The 14831-nt window shown below is 32.3% G+C and overlaps 1 protein-coding gene across 2 annotated transcripts; it reads right to left on the reverse strand.

The window, feature by feature from the left end:
• Positions 1-1222: 1222 nt before the first annotated feature.
• LOC148276353 (uncharacterized) lies at positions 1223-10889 on the reverse strand. 2 transcript variants are annotated; one of them, XM_088234390.1, is made up of 3 exons: positions 10545-10889; positions 5314-5660; positions 1223-2350 (listed from the first exon to the last, which is right to left on the reverse strand). In XM_088234390.1, exons 1-3 carry the CDS (start codon positions 10603-10605, stop codon positions 1793-1795), a joined length of 966 nt encoding a protein of 321 aa, XP_088090516.1. In that variant the 5' UTR covers positions 10606-10889; the 3' UTR covers positions 1223-1792. The 2 variants fall into 2 exon arrangements, with proteins under 2 accessions (XP_088090516.1, XP_088090517.1); XM_088234391.1 differs by lacking the exon at positions 10545-10889 and adding an exon at positions 6822-7090.
• Positions 10890-14831: the final 3942 nt, after the last annotated feature.

Here is a 14831-nt window from a genome sequence, read left to right on the forward strand (position 1 = left end):
CAATTTGTTTTATCTGTCTTGTGTACCTAGTGACGATTTTTTTTTCCGACGGTGATGGTGGAAATGGTATCGCCTTTTTTTTATCCTCATGACTCAATATGAATTCATCACCCTTTGCATTTACTACCAAGGTAAAACTGCCTAAAGGCTTTTTTTTATAGTGTTTAAATATTTTATTTTTATCCTTTTATATTGGTTTATAATTTAGTGGTTAAAAAAATGAGTTTTTCTTTACACTTTACATTAGTTTATTTTTATTATTCTCTGTTTCATTGTTTTTTGTTGTTGTTTACGAACCTGAAGTATGTACAGATATTTCTACAGACGAGAACATTTTTTGGAAAGAAAAAACAGCAGTTTAGGACTCAAAGTGACGATAAGACTTATGTCTTGTCTTCGGCTAGCCATAAGCTCTACAAACGTTGGCCTTTCTGTTTTCTATAATATTTTTCTCTTAATCAAAATGTCTGCCAATGAAAAATATTACTATTAAAGCAATTTTACATGTTCATACTCTAACAGCAAAAAGCATATTGTTGAACAGGGGATTTTCAGTTTTGGATACAAAATGTATGATTAAAAGATATTAGGTAAAATAAAATAAAATGTTTTTTTTGGTAAAAAAATATTTATTTTTACATTCCGTATAAAAGTAAAAACGATTGTCTCGTCACAATAATTCAATAATTCGATACTTAAGCATTATTTAAAGATACAATAAGTTAATTACATAATTAATAAATATTTCGATGTTTTGAGAACGACGTAACTTATTATAATTAAATCTATCATAAGATTTACGACAATTACTTAAGTAACAAAGCTAAGCCACTTAAAATTAAAACATATTTAACAAAATTCGCTATTAGGAAACTATTTTACAAAACCATTTTATGGTAGATTAAAAACAAGTATCATCAGCAAAGTGTTCACAATTTGGCCTACATTATATGAAACACACAAACGTTATAGATCTCAATTTTTCTAATATTTAATTACACTGAAAAAATGACTTTAATTGAAATAAAAAACGTGTCTTGAGAATCGAATTTTATATGACATTTAGGTATGGCTCCATTTATTTATTTAAATAATAATGTTCTGACGACATTTCAAATCGAAAAATTTTTGTCATATTTTTTACTATAAGATAATAATACTTTTGATGAACGAAATAAATATTTTGGTACAATAATCAAAAATATATCTAGAGTTAGAAAAGTCTAAAGCGTAGGAACGTACTAAATGCTAATGTTCTTGTACAAGTACTGCGTACTTTTGATTAATAAATAAATAATTATAAATAAATAAGAGATTTGCAAAATGTTTACTCAAGTCATTTGAGAACGTAAAAATCTCAAGATACGTTCGAATCAACAATGTTTTTTTTATGCAATAACAAAATTTCATATAAACACAAGTAAACTCTCGAAGTAGCTCTTAGGTCCTAATTCAGTACGAGCTTCATTCATTTAAAATTTCACCTACTTAATGTTAAATTAACTACAGTTCTTCAGATATGTTCGACATAAAACACGTATCGAATAAAATTCAATAAATATTCCTAAAACCTATTAATTTCTTAAAACACTGAAAGGAACTTTAAGTTCAAGTCATTACATGACATTGGAGCATATTGAGAATAGACATTTTCTCACATCACAAGACTACTCGCAGAATAAGTTAATTACAAGTAATAATTTAATTAAACCTGCTTAGCTATCGTAAATATCACAGAATGAATTACCCAAAAGTACATAAAAAATATTTTTACTAATATAAACATAGTCGTCTACGCCTTTACTCTTCTGGATTTCTGGTTATGTTTGGGTTTGGGTTTGGGTTTGGGTTTAGATTTAGGTTTAGGTTTAGGTTTCGGTTTGGTCGCGGTAACAATCCTTTTTTTGTTTTTATTTGGTTTTTTGATTTGTTTTTTACTTCCGCGTTTCATGATACGCGTTCTGCCCGGTTTTCTGGTCCTCGTTGCAGCGAAGACCTCTTGCGTCAACTGCAACCACTCCTCCAGGAATGTCTTGTACCGGACGAAGGTTATCATGTCTGCTGGCAATACTAACGAGAGATTAGGGTTCTTCGGCCAGGAATGACCGAAGACTTCTAAACCGCAGTCAGGACCGACCGGAGCTACGGCCTGAGTACCGTTGATTATAATTTCCATCTCGCACCGAAAGTTCTTCAGATGATTGTTGATTTCTTTTAGAATTTCCTTTCTCACGGGCTTGATTTTATTTACACTGGCGCTTTCTGTACCGAGAACCATATCAGAAAGTTTTTGGAAAGTATTTGCGAAGACTAGTAACTCGCTGTTGAGTTTCGTCACTACATGGTGAACCTGTAACAACAAAGAAAACAACATTACAGTCAAACGTTAATTAAATTAAAATGACACCCGCATTCAAAAGGAGAGTGGAAAACCTGCAGCCGGCGGATAAATAATCTCGATCGCAAAATGAGGGTTCTTTTCGAGAAACCATTATACCTCGGAGGTAAGTAGAAGTAAGGTTGAATGATACAAATACACGACAAGAAGCTGATCATTAAGCTCCATATCGAGTCGAGTTAAATGTCAGTACAGCTTTAATCACAAAAGGAGCCGAGCTCGTTATTTTTACATATAATTATTGCTCGGTTAATTACTGTGTACAACATATAATTCACCTCACACAGCATAAATTGCCCGGACTGTCGGCGCGGCAGTCACCGGAGTGGGAATATCTCTAACTGAGGGCAATTTGTCGTTAATTGAACCATAACTGCCATTCGGGAACGTAAGACATGCGCTGCGGACACGACAAATGAGGTGCTGAAGAGAGTAGTATCGACTGATACCTGTTCAGTGCCACGGGCAGCTGTCGGTATTATACTCGGAGGAAAACACGTCGACGTCTTTACCGCCACGGCGAAATATTCCGAGTGGTATTTTATGGGATTGCGAAATCGTACATCCGCAACAAAGGATGGCATCCACTAAAGTTAAGGCTCGTTCGAGAATGGCGTATTTATCACAATAGGCACAAAAAGCTCGGCGACGGTAAAATATGCAAGTAATAAAATGTTCGACTTCCTATAAATCATGCATGGTAGTATTGAAACACTAATGAAAGATGTAAAGGATGTGAGAAACTTCTTTACAAAGTCGCTGGCTTTATGGAATTTTGATCAACCGTCACATAAGTAGGTACTAAATGAACAATTTTGTGTAGGTTCAGAAATGTACGCCCGAGACTGCAGACACATGGTCGAAAGTGAATTCAAAGATATTATTTATTCAAATGGGGAAAATGAGATCTGAAACAAAGTCGTGAACAATACTGGCGTTCTGGCCGAATCATTTTACATCTGTTTCAGGGGAAGTCGCGGAATGCAGCGAGCTTCGTGTCCCTGATGGAATGATTATTTGTTGAACCACCTTACCGACTCGACCCACCATCACCAGCCCGACCGACCGACGTGTCTTTTTTTACTATTGCGTGCTGATGTTTCGTTTCTCCCTGTGCGTTTGCGTCTCTGCTTACTCGTTTTATAGTTCTCTCGGTTACATCAGAGGAAATAAACCGAGAAAGTTCACCTCCACATCATCCTTTACTGACTTTTTGTAATAGCCGACTACTTTTCAATTCCTTTTCACGGTTAATTAACATTTCGAAAAGTCAATTCGACCTATAATTTTGTGCCTTCACACGCAATTAGTCTCAACATTTTTTTCTTTACTAATCATGTATAATAATTCCATTAGGGAGTCTAAAAAACATAATCTCAAAATTGTTCCACCATTTTTGGATTTATTTGAACATAAAGAAATAAGCGAGTTGTAATTTAGGGATTAAGCCACTTAATTTTTCAGTTACGGCTTTCCGCACGAAGATAATAAAAAAAAAAACACAATTATTGCACATGATTGATATAATAATTGAATATTTTTATTAGCTTTAACTGTAAAGAATCTAGATAGGTATATCCTAAAATAGATTTTCTAAATATGTGTGTACTATATGTTAATTCGTAAAGGCTTTACTGTACCTAAGTAAAATTTCTCTAAAAACTGGTTAAATGTATGAATTTTTAGAGGGTTTTTTTTCAACATGAAGTATATATGAAAGATTTTATGCAATGAGAAACTTCAGCCCTACGAGAAATTGGATACAAAAAATGTTTCCTTGCGCGCGGTAACAATTAGAGCATTGAATCGTACCGTAAAGTTTCTTGAAAATGAACGAAAAAACAAAAACTATTTTAATAAAAACGCACTACTTTGATTGACGTCACTTGGTCAAATGAACCAACCAATGATATGACAGTTGTGAAGGATATCCGGTCCGCTTACCGTAAATGGACCAATGGGGAGAACTAACAGAGAACCACCTCTGACGTCACACGCGGAGTTATTCCAGAAATACAAAACTTTAAAAAATCATAGCGCTGATAATACGATATGTAAATAAAAAAGCTGAGTTTAATCGTCTGTTAACAAATATTATTTTTTAAAAGACACTGAACTTCCCCAATCCCCCTTATTATGATTAAAATAAACATATTTAGTCGACAACGTTAGTTGATCAAAACTGAATGTTAATTATGACATTTTCACACTTTTAGAATCGCTGATAATTTTTTTGAAAATACCCGAGAAAATATAATACATTATAAATAATTGTTGTCAAAGGACATTTTAAGGCTTTGGTATTGAAAGTTGTGAGTGAAAATGACGTCAGAAGTTGGAGTGCGTTCAGTGGGTGTAAGTGATGCATTTTCTCATCGGCTTCAATGCAATGCGGACTGCTATCCGTCGGAATGGATTGGTCGATAAATTATTTAACAACACCTTTACAAACAATTGAAAATAAATACGATTGTAATAAATCAATGTTAGTACTACGACATTAAGATAATTACAGGAACTCTATTTTGGATAAAAAGCAGCCCCAAAATGAATAATTTTTGTAAATTTAAAAAGACATGATGGTATCTTTGATTATTGTTGGAAATAAAACCTTAATTATAAAGTTTTTTTGAGCAATAAGGTACTTCTAGTCGTACTAAAAAAAATTCTGTAAGGAGCTTCAAACACGAACATATTAAATATTTACTTTGAACCAACGAGAAAAGGTAATATTTTCTCAAATAAATTCAGCATCTCAGTTATCAGCGGGTATCAGTTTACATAAGTTTTAGAACTATTAAATTTACAACATTTTAGTTTAAGTCCTTTTTCGTTAATAGAGATACCAATATTTCATTTATTATTCAATTTATGAGAGAATGAATTGAGTAATCGAAATATGAAGTAATCCTTACCGTTTTTTGTTCGGCCAGTACTTTAACTTTGCATCGATTATGCGGTAAATTCAAAGTGCTCTCATAAACTCCCGATATCAGGGTCTCGTTAATATGTTTGAAGTGGTTGAGCGCTTGCTTCAGCTCATTCTGTATCGTAGTCAGTGTGATTTGTGGTCCGTGCCTCACTTCTCTGGAGCTTTTATACACCGCGCAGGGGTTGATGAAGGCTGTTGAATGGACTGGCTTATGATTAGGAGGGTTGGCCGTTCTTAGAAGTGGAGAAGGCGCAGCCGAGACGGGAGACATCACGCTCAATAGGAGCACAGACGCGAAGAAGAGATGTGATAGTCTACTTGTGAATATATCTGAAAAAACGAGAGAAAAAAATAAGCAACTTGAAAATACAAAATGAACAGTAAATGTTCATTTCTGTAATTGCGGATTTGACTATGCAATATATTTTTAACGATTTAGTTGTACTTTTTGACACAAAAAAATTATTTTCGGAACCGGAACGGAAAATCACAAATGCGTTGTAAAAAATGTTTTTAAATTAAACTTTATTAACTTATCGTTTAAATTGAAAGTTATGCAACATGTCTATTGAACTAGCATAAAAATGCATGTATTTTTGCTTTTGAGGATTGACCTTATAAGTCGCCTCTTTTTGTCGAGAAAAGCATAAATCAAATCACGAGCATGATTTTTAAGTGGCGAAGTTATTTTTGTTGATATAAAATTTCTCCTAACAGAATAAAAATGTACAAATCCCATTTGTTTTGTAAGGTTTAGAATAAAATGATTTATTTTCTATAAATTTACCAGAATTACCGTCATGCCAAGATAAACGACATGTTGTTTATTATGAGTATTTATCGGCTTTGTATGACACCTCAAATGTCAAATGTGCACCAATTTCATTATTTAATAAGAATTGTAAAAATAAAAATAAAGGTAAGTGTAATAATATACTACAAAATAATAAAACGCGTAAGTCACTCTTTTCAATTTTATTATATAATAAATTAATCAAAATTATTTTCTGGGTTTTACAGTATATCACAATCGAATTCTAGGGTATTTTCGTGACTTGAATGTCAGAAAAAATGATCAAGATGTAACCTAAAGAATCTTTTTCAAATTTAAATTTATGACACTGCATTTAAAGATTTCTTTGGTGTTTAGTGTTTTTTAAAACAAATAAAATCGGTATTTTACTATATCATACGAGTACTTTGGTTTCGTATGTTATTGAAGAAAATTATAGTTTATAATATCCAGGTTTAAGAAAAATCATATTTCATATTTATAATTTCAGTAAAAATCAATAAGAAAACGTGTAAGTTAAGCAAATGCTTAGCCATTTAAGGGGATTGCTTGTAACTTTTAAACTTAGTTAGTTTTTAGTAAAAAAATAATTGAATAATTTGAAAATATTTCTAAGCTAGTCGTTTTATATTAAGTGTTTTTTAAGTCGACGAATTTTTTTGAAATGTTTGTAACAAAAGTATTTATTAAACACACACCGCTTGACGTTTCATCCATGAAAATTTTTCTGCAATTTATGCGTACATAGTTTTAAATGTAAAATCAAAAAAGCACTGTTTCTAAACGTTTTGACACATTTCGCTCAATACAAAATAGCACGAGAAACAAATCGATCACTTTCATAGTTTAAAAAATATTTGTTGAAATTTTCAAAACTTTCGGCGAATTTTCGTCGACTCGTCTTATGCAAGTTTGAGTCATCGGCGACCGGTTTACTGATGATACAAGGCGCGCCCGAACGACTCGAGGTCCTATTGACGACTGACGGAGGCTTTAGCGGTCTCAAAGAATGAGCGTCTAGAGAGGGTTACTCCCCCCTCCTCATCTTTTCCTCTCTAGAGTAATGCTGGGTCATGAAATTTGACTCACTGTTTGATTTTCGTCCTATAAAAAATAGCCGGACGACATTTTCCCGCTTCAAAGTATGTACTTATTATTAAAATTGTTCCAGAAATATCTTGTTGGATACATTGCATTTTGAATGAATTGTTATGTGAAAAAATGCATTAGAAAGTGTGTAATATCTAAGACCTTTCCACTTTCTCGCGCACAGAGACTCCGGGTTTCCGGAATTTCAATTGACATTACAATAATAAAATTTTACTAACTTGACTACGGGGAATTTTATAATAAAATTTTACTAACTTGACTACGGGGAATTTTATGATTAACTTCGATAGTGTTTATATTCTCGATGTTTTGTCTAAAAGTAATTGTTTGTAATAACACTATTTTAATAGACTTACAAATATGTAAAAATAAAACAAAGGATAGGTATTACAAATGCCTCTTAACTCGGATAAAAACGTAGTAAGGTATTTAAATGATGAAGTGAACTATGATCACTATTTTTGTTCAATTTTTCAAGGGACGGTGCTTTTTTGCTTTAAACAACTACTTTAAGAAGTAAGAAGTGATTCATGGTCTAATTGTTGGCCCCAAGATTGGATAAAAATACATGAGAAAGTGATAGTTCCGCTTTGGCCAGTGACGACAATTGTCTAGGAAATCCCCAACGTCAGATTACCGCCAGAGTAATGAATGAGATTACCGGGACCCAAATTACCGTAACCGGCCATTAGGTCTAAGAAAAAGAACGAAAAAAAAAACAATGTATAATGTACAGCACATAACGTAGATAATAAAAAACTAATAGTAGGGCGTTTTCATTTACTTCGCCTTATGTTTTGGGATCGAGTGAAAAAAAAATGAAGGTCGAAAATAATCTTAAATATGAAAATAATATTTTTTTGCTTGGAAATATTGTAAGAACATGTAAATATGCTATACTATTGTGTATTGTTAAAAAATCTGCCCTTAAAGTGTCAGAAGTCATGCCTTTTAAAAACAAGTAATGTTATTGAAAACAACAAAAATATTTTTTTTTCTCGTACTAAAAATGCCTAGTGTGAAGTACTTTCCGAATATGTATTATAATACAAAATCTTTTCTTGAATCAAACACAAACCTGTTAAATTTTATATGAACATCTTTATGAATATTTAGTGGCCGTTTAAGGGAACACAATTAGTAATATTATTTAAATGAACGATCTATTTGTGAATATACATACAAAACTTCAACAAAGGGAACATTGTTGTATCGAATTCCGATGCTTCGTGATATTTTGTAGCATGATTATTAACCGAAGGGTTTCTTAAGCAGTTTCTTCATTTTGTACACCAACAGTTGAATCACAGGGTCGTAAATAACGTCGGAATGAACGTTAACTGTTGAGTAATATGTTCCAACATACAAAACCTCGAACGAAAATTCCTACCACGATCGAATTCTCTGACATTAAATGTGTACCTACATATGCGAGTGCAGAAAATTGACAATGTTTGGTCTAGATACAAAGTGACAATTCTGCCATTAAATACCAAGATCAAAGGGTATTTTGTAGAAATTATAAAGGGATCCACCCACGCCGATCTATAAAATATATTTCTTGGATCGTACATAAATTCATATCGTTTCTGCATAGTGTTTTTTCCGCGTCTGTGCGCATGACTTGGTTTGAAAGTAAAATTAAATCAGTACCTAGGTATGTTTTTTGTTTTAAAAACTTAGTACAACTATCGTTAAACTTAATTTAGCATGCAGTTATAGTCGAGAAAAAAAAACTGTTTAAAAACCTGATATTTCCCACTAGCTCACCAAATGTTGAAGTTATAATATCTTTTTTAGTTATGACTTAGTAAACATTTATTTTTATTTTTTTATTTATAAAAAGATAGTTAAATAACAGTTTGAACTTCACTCAACAAATTAAATAGAACAAGTAAAGTATAATTTCATAAACAACATAACTTTAAAACGATTTCATTGTTTTAGCTATTTTTGATTGGTAGTTAAAATGAAAAATATTTTTTTATTATATCTGAAGGAATGCAATTTTCGATAAAATGATAAAATCGAATTTCAGAAGTAAAAAATAAAATTCATTTCTATTCTAGCATTAAATTTTTTTTATGAATATAAATTATAAAATGTCTCTAAGGCACTTCGAAATTTTTAGGGAGATTATGGATGCAGAAATAGAAGAAGACCGAGAAAGACATGGCATGACCAAATCCAACAAATACTTAAAGATGGACATGTCAAAAGTCGGAATAATCGGCGCGCGTGCATGAGAAGATGTATGAATGTAGAGGAAGCGAGATCTGTATGCAAAGATAGAGTGTTGTGGCGTTCTATCCTATCTGCCTACCCTTACGGGGAAACGGTGTGATGGTTTGTTGTTTTTGTTGCTATTGTTATATTGAAATAGTCGCGAATTATTTTTAATGTGACTGCTATCTAGAAATAATAATGGTAAAAAAAGAATTGCTGTTTTTTGTTATAAAGTTTAGTTTGATTCTTTTTTATGGATATAATTATTGTAAAATTTATTGCAAGTAACATTATCTAAAACTTTTGATTTTTGAAGAAACATAGGCACCCTTAGGTTAAAATACAAGGCTGATATTATTTGAATGAAAACTAAACGAAATAATTCATTTCATTTACATATATTCTAGAATTGTAGCCTAGAAATCCAGTGTGGAGATCATTTTAAGATAATAATCCGAGGTTTGTTTCCTGACAAAACCAATGTGTGTGTTTTTTCACAATAATTGTGTATATCTAGTTTCGTTACCTGCCATAAACTCTAAAGCAATATATTGATTAAGTAACATGCCTTTTTTGAGAAAATATTAAGTTATTAAAATTGTGAAAAATAAACCAGGACACGATGTGCCTAAAATATTATAATTTTTTCAAAATATATACAACACAACTAAAAAAATAAAAGTATACTGCTGTTAACAAGTAAACAATATTACTATAAAGTAATTTATACAGACACTATTTTTTTAAAGGATTCCACCTGTGTAATTGTGTAAAAAAATGCAATTAATCACTTTATAATTGATTATGATTACGTCACATATATGCGTGCATTGATAATGCGAGTTTTATCTATGACCAGGAGCGACAGTGTAACAATAATATTAAAAAATAACAGTTTATAAAACTTTTAATATTACGGTAATGTATTTAATTAAGTACATTTCACTGAATTTGGAATAATATTAAATAAGGTTTCAATTAAATAGTACTGTGTACATATTTTTTTGAGTCATAGTACCGCCGGCGTTTGTACATAAAATAAAAAATGTAATAAATTAAATATATGTACATGATTAATAACTTACGTTCTGACTGTTTTCTTGCGAAATTTGTCAAATAAGACAAATAACTAATTAACGTATTCATTTTAAAACCACTATAAAAATATTCACTTTACCGATTCATATGAGAACCGGCGTATTCCTATCAAAACGTCACTTTTGTGAGTCACTTGCGGTAATACACTTTATAAAAAAATACGTAATTATTATTTATTTATTTATCACTATCTGTCATGTATGACAGTTACTCGCGATCGATCTTTTTCTCGTGCACGTGCGCTGCGATCCTTTCTGTCGAAAGATCGTCTTTGAATTAATTTATTCGCCCTGTTAGCCATGTTTATATGCATCGGCAAATGGCTCGTAACTGAAGGAAAAAAACTCGTGTCGATAATGGCACGGCGCCGATAGTGGAGGGGAGGTGGGCGGCCAATAGTAGAATCATTACACGTTCATTCATAAACTGGGGGCAGGTAAGAGAGAGGGGAATACTTCCGGATTTCCGTTTGTGGCGTAACGGCGCTATCTTATCTCGACGGAATGCAATTCTCAAGGGTTCTCTAAAATTCATTGATTATCTTTTGGTTCAATTCCATCATGTAATTCGATTAATCCTAATTCAAATTTAAAGGTATTACGTTTACTGGATTCGTATTATTATGTAAAAATATGTTTAGGTGTCTTATCATTAGTTTACTTTAAATTAGTTTTTCTGAAAATAAAAGGATATGTTTCGATTGTGGTCGCAATAAAATTGAATAAATAATACAATTTTGATAAAACGTCTAATGAAATAATTTGAGAAAAGTATTGTTGTTTTTTTTAATTATTTTATTTTACAATAATATTCCTAAAAAATACCAAAATACCTAGATGGATGATCCTGATCATCCAATATTGAATAAAGGGTCGGGAATGTCGAGGAGTCTAGGAGTTCATATAGCCAAGCATGTAGGTCTACACAAAGAGCTCGCGACCCACCAAAGAATTGCTAGATCGACTTTTACGATGCGTGATTTTTGGAATTCTTGTCTATACACGGGAAAAACGAAATGCTGATTATTCAACTCTTATTAATTTCTAGCACTTCTATATGAGTGCGAACCCGGGAACTTAGAACCAAAACTGAGAAATTTCGTGTTTCGAGAACACCTAATGTTTGAAAAAAATATGACATAACGGGTTCGACTTTATTACTGGCATTAAAATCCGAGAACGAACTCAGCGGCACCATAAAATGAGCGTCGTGAAGGTGCGTGGACTTGGCTTGGACATGCGGTGCGGATATTTCAGGATAGCCTTAACCCAAGTTGTCTCCTAAACCACAACTACAGGCTCCCGCCGTGCTGGGGAAGGCCGTCAATTACTATTTTTCGGTTTTATTCGGCGGAACTTAGGGATGCGGGATAGACGTGGGAGGATGAGAGAGCTCTGGCTGGTGTTAGAGTCTCCTAGAGGCATCTGGTGATGTCCAAACGCTCTTCTCAGGAGCGGATGATAAAATAAGAGAAAAAGATGATTCAACCTATATCAATGCTAAAACATGTACGCAGAAGAATACAATGTTCTCTAATATTATCCATTTAAGATAAATTGGAAGAATCAATGGAGTATATTGTCTTTAATTTTCAAACAATAAAATAAATTTTGGATTTTTTATTTTTACAATAATATTACACTTGAAAATTGAAAATCACTTTCAGTCAAGACTTTTTTGCTGAAATGTTTCAGGCAAGATATTAAGATGAACTTAAAACCCAAAAGCCCAGTATCTAGTAAATCTCATTTGAGAACTCAACAAAAAAATCTGTATTCATTTTGTTGGTGATAGTTTTTGAAAGTTTCTATAAATAAAGGTGTATAAGTACTTGTTGTTTAAAATGTTATGTTTTTATACCATGTATAATTGTATTAATTGATATTATGTATTGTCTCCAAAAAGTTTTTTTTATGATACCGTCCGAAATGATTTTTTTTGCTGTATAATTAAGTTATGCATTTACCATAATACGTAACAAAAAAACATTACGGTAATTACAATTAATCGTTATAAATTGGATGGCATAGTTATAAATTTGAATAAAAATGTCACCGTTCAACATAAATATTGGTTTCTGTGCAAATAAGAATACGGCATAATTTTAAATGCAATAACTTATTTTTGAATATATCGCTTACACTTCAAAATGTGTTATACTTTATCGATCAAAAGTTTTGGATATACAAACCTACTTATTTTGAGTTATTTATGACTTTTAGGAAATAATCTGAAAATTGAAAAATTCAGTTAATATCATAAACTTAAGTATTTCGTTTTAAAAGAATGGACTCTAAAACATTAAACAATCTGTTAGGTATATTGATAGCAAAATTATGTTCTGCTTTATTTGAATATTTTTCATTTTTTGCATAATCTTACCCCATAATGTTAAGAACGTATCAAAATTTTGAAAATATTTTTCTGCCGAATTATTTTAATAACCCACATAAGTCATTGCTTTCTCCCCGAGCAAACAGAAAAGATTAAAACTCATCGCTCTACAGTTTAATAATCTTTGATATTTGGTCAGTTTGCAAGTCTGCTTTTCGCAATTTGGCCGCTTTTTTCCACCCATAACCACCGAAATCCGGATTCAGAACTTTAAAGTTTAAATGCATTCTCTTCCCAACTTCTCGCTTTAACTCTACGTTAAAGGATGGCACAACATTAGATCAGAGAGTAGCAGGATGCATATATCATCCTCTAGCGACAGTATTTTATGAAATAATATATGAATTTCGCCAAAAACTCGAATTATTATGAAACAGTTTAGTACACACTACCATGATGATTATAATGACATTTTATTTACAGCATTTACGCAGGGGTATTGCTGGTACTCCTCCCAGAAACTTGCGGACGTTTAGGCTCTGAAAGATTAATCGCGCACAATAGTGCAAAGGTCCTTGCAATCGTACGTTAATCGCTGCATAACTAAATATTTTTTTGCCTACAAGTAATAGAACTCTTCGTTTTAATTCTCATAACAATATTTTAATACCCACCCACAATTCCTCTTTATTCTCTAACTCATACAGTGTCCATGCGGGTCGACTGTGGAATCATCTCCCATCCACCATCAAAGATTTTACTACAGTATCTCTGTTTAAATCACGTCTGAAGAAACATCTCATATCTCTTTCTTAATCCCTTCTCCTTTCCTCTTTCCTCTTTTTTCATTCTTCCCTTTGAGGAATAGTATTGATTTAAGATAATTTATATGCAAATACCGTTTTTCTATTTTATATATCTTCAGCTTTTTTAATATATGTTTTCTATTGAATATGTTTTAACTTGAATTATAAAAATAAAACTTTTATTTTATTGGTTAGTTGGAAGAAATTGCCATTTGACAATGAACCCGCTGAAACAAAAAAACATTATGATAAAAAAAATTAATAAATAAATGATCAGTCTTGCGCTTTAAATGCCAGTTCAGGGTCGGAGAACGGTGCCGTGGCGCAGTTGGTTAGACGGCCAACTGTGAAACTGGCGTCGCAGGTTCGATTCCCGCCAGTTGCAAGAAAGATTGTTTTCTCAATTGATCTGACTGTTGTGGTGTATTTTTTATTTCCTCTTTTTATACCTCCTATATTCCACCTGCTGACAATGCTCTAAATAGAGGCTTAGTAGAATATTCGTTTAAAAAATAAAAAAATAAAAAGATGCTTTCCCGATATTGCGTTAAAAAGAGAACTGCACATTAGACTGATAAAACCTAACTAAAATCGACAAAATCAAAGTTCTGCTGTCCCGTTTTTCGTACGTCAAAACTCAACCAATTTTTTTTTTGGAAAGAGTAATAGAATTTTCAGTGTCGGCTCTTTTTCCGTAAATATTTTAAATCTTCATAGTATGCATTACTATAATAGGTAATCGTTTCAGGTGTTCAACGTAATACAATCGTTTAAATATATTGTGTCAACAAAAAATCCTCAAGTCACGTTGAGTGGGCAATCCAGATACAAAATCTACACAGTGTTTGATTTAAGCTGGGGAAAACTAGACTCAGTTCCGGGAAGCAAACTTGAACGTACGTCAATTGCAATCACAAAAGCCCTTATTGTTAAAACACGTAAAAATAGCGACCGACTAATGTAGTTCACACCTTTCTGACGTCACAAATCAGTTACCTACGTATTTCTGATATGACGCTTAACGGCAAAGTTTACTTTGGTTAGTACTGGTACAACGTTTGGCCAGTCAACTGCCTTATAAGGAAAGCAGCACTTAAGGTACCTTTACCTGTATTTTATTAGATAAGGGAGTAT

The sequence above is a fragment of the Micrasema longulum genome, unplaced genomic scaffold (genome assembly GCF_059751315.1).
Source record: "Micrasema longulum isolate JH-2025_06_02 unplaced genomic scaffold, ASM5975131v1 h1tg001234l, whole genome shotgun sequence".
Lineage (NCBI taxonomy): Eukaryota > Metazoa > Arthropoda > Insecta > Trichoptera > Brachycentridae > Micrasema > Micrasema longulum.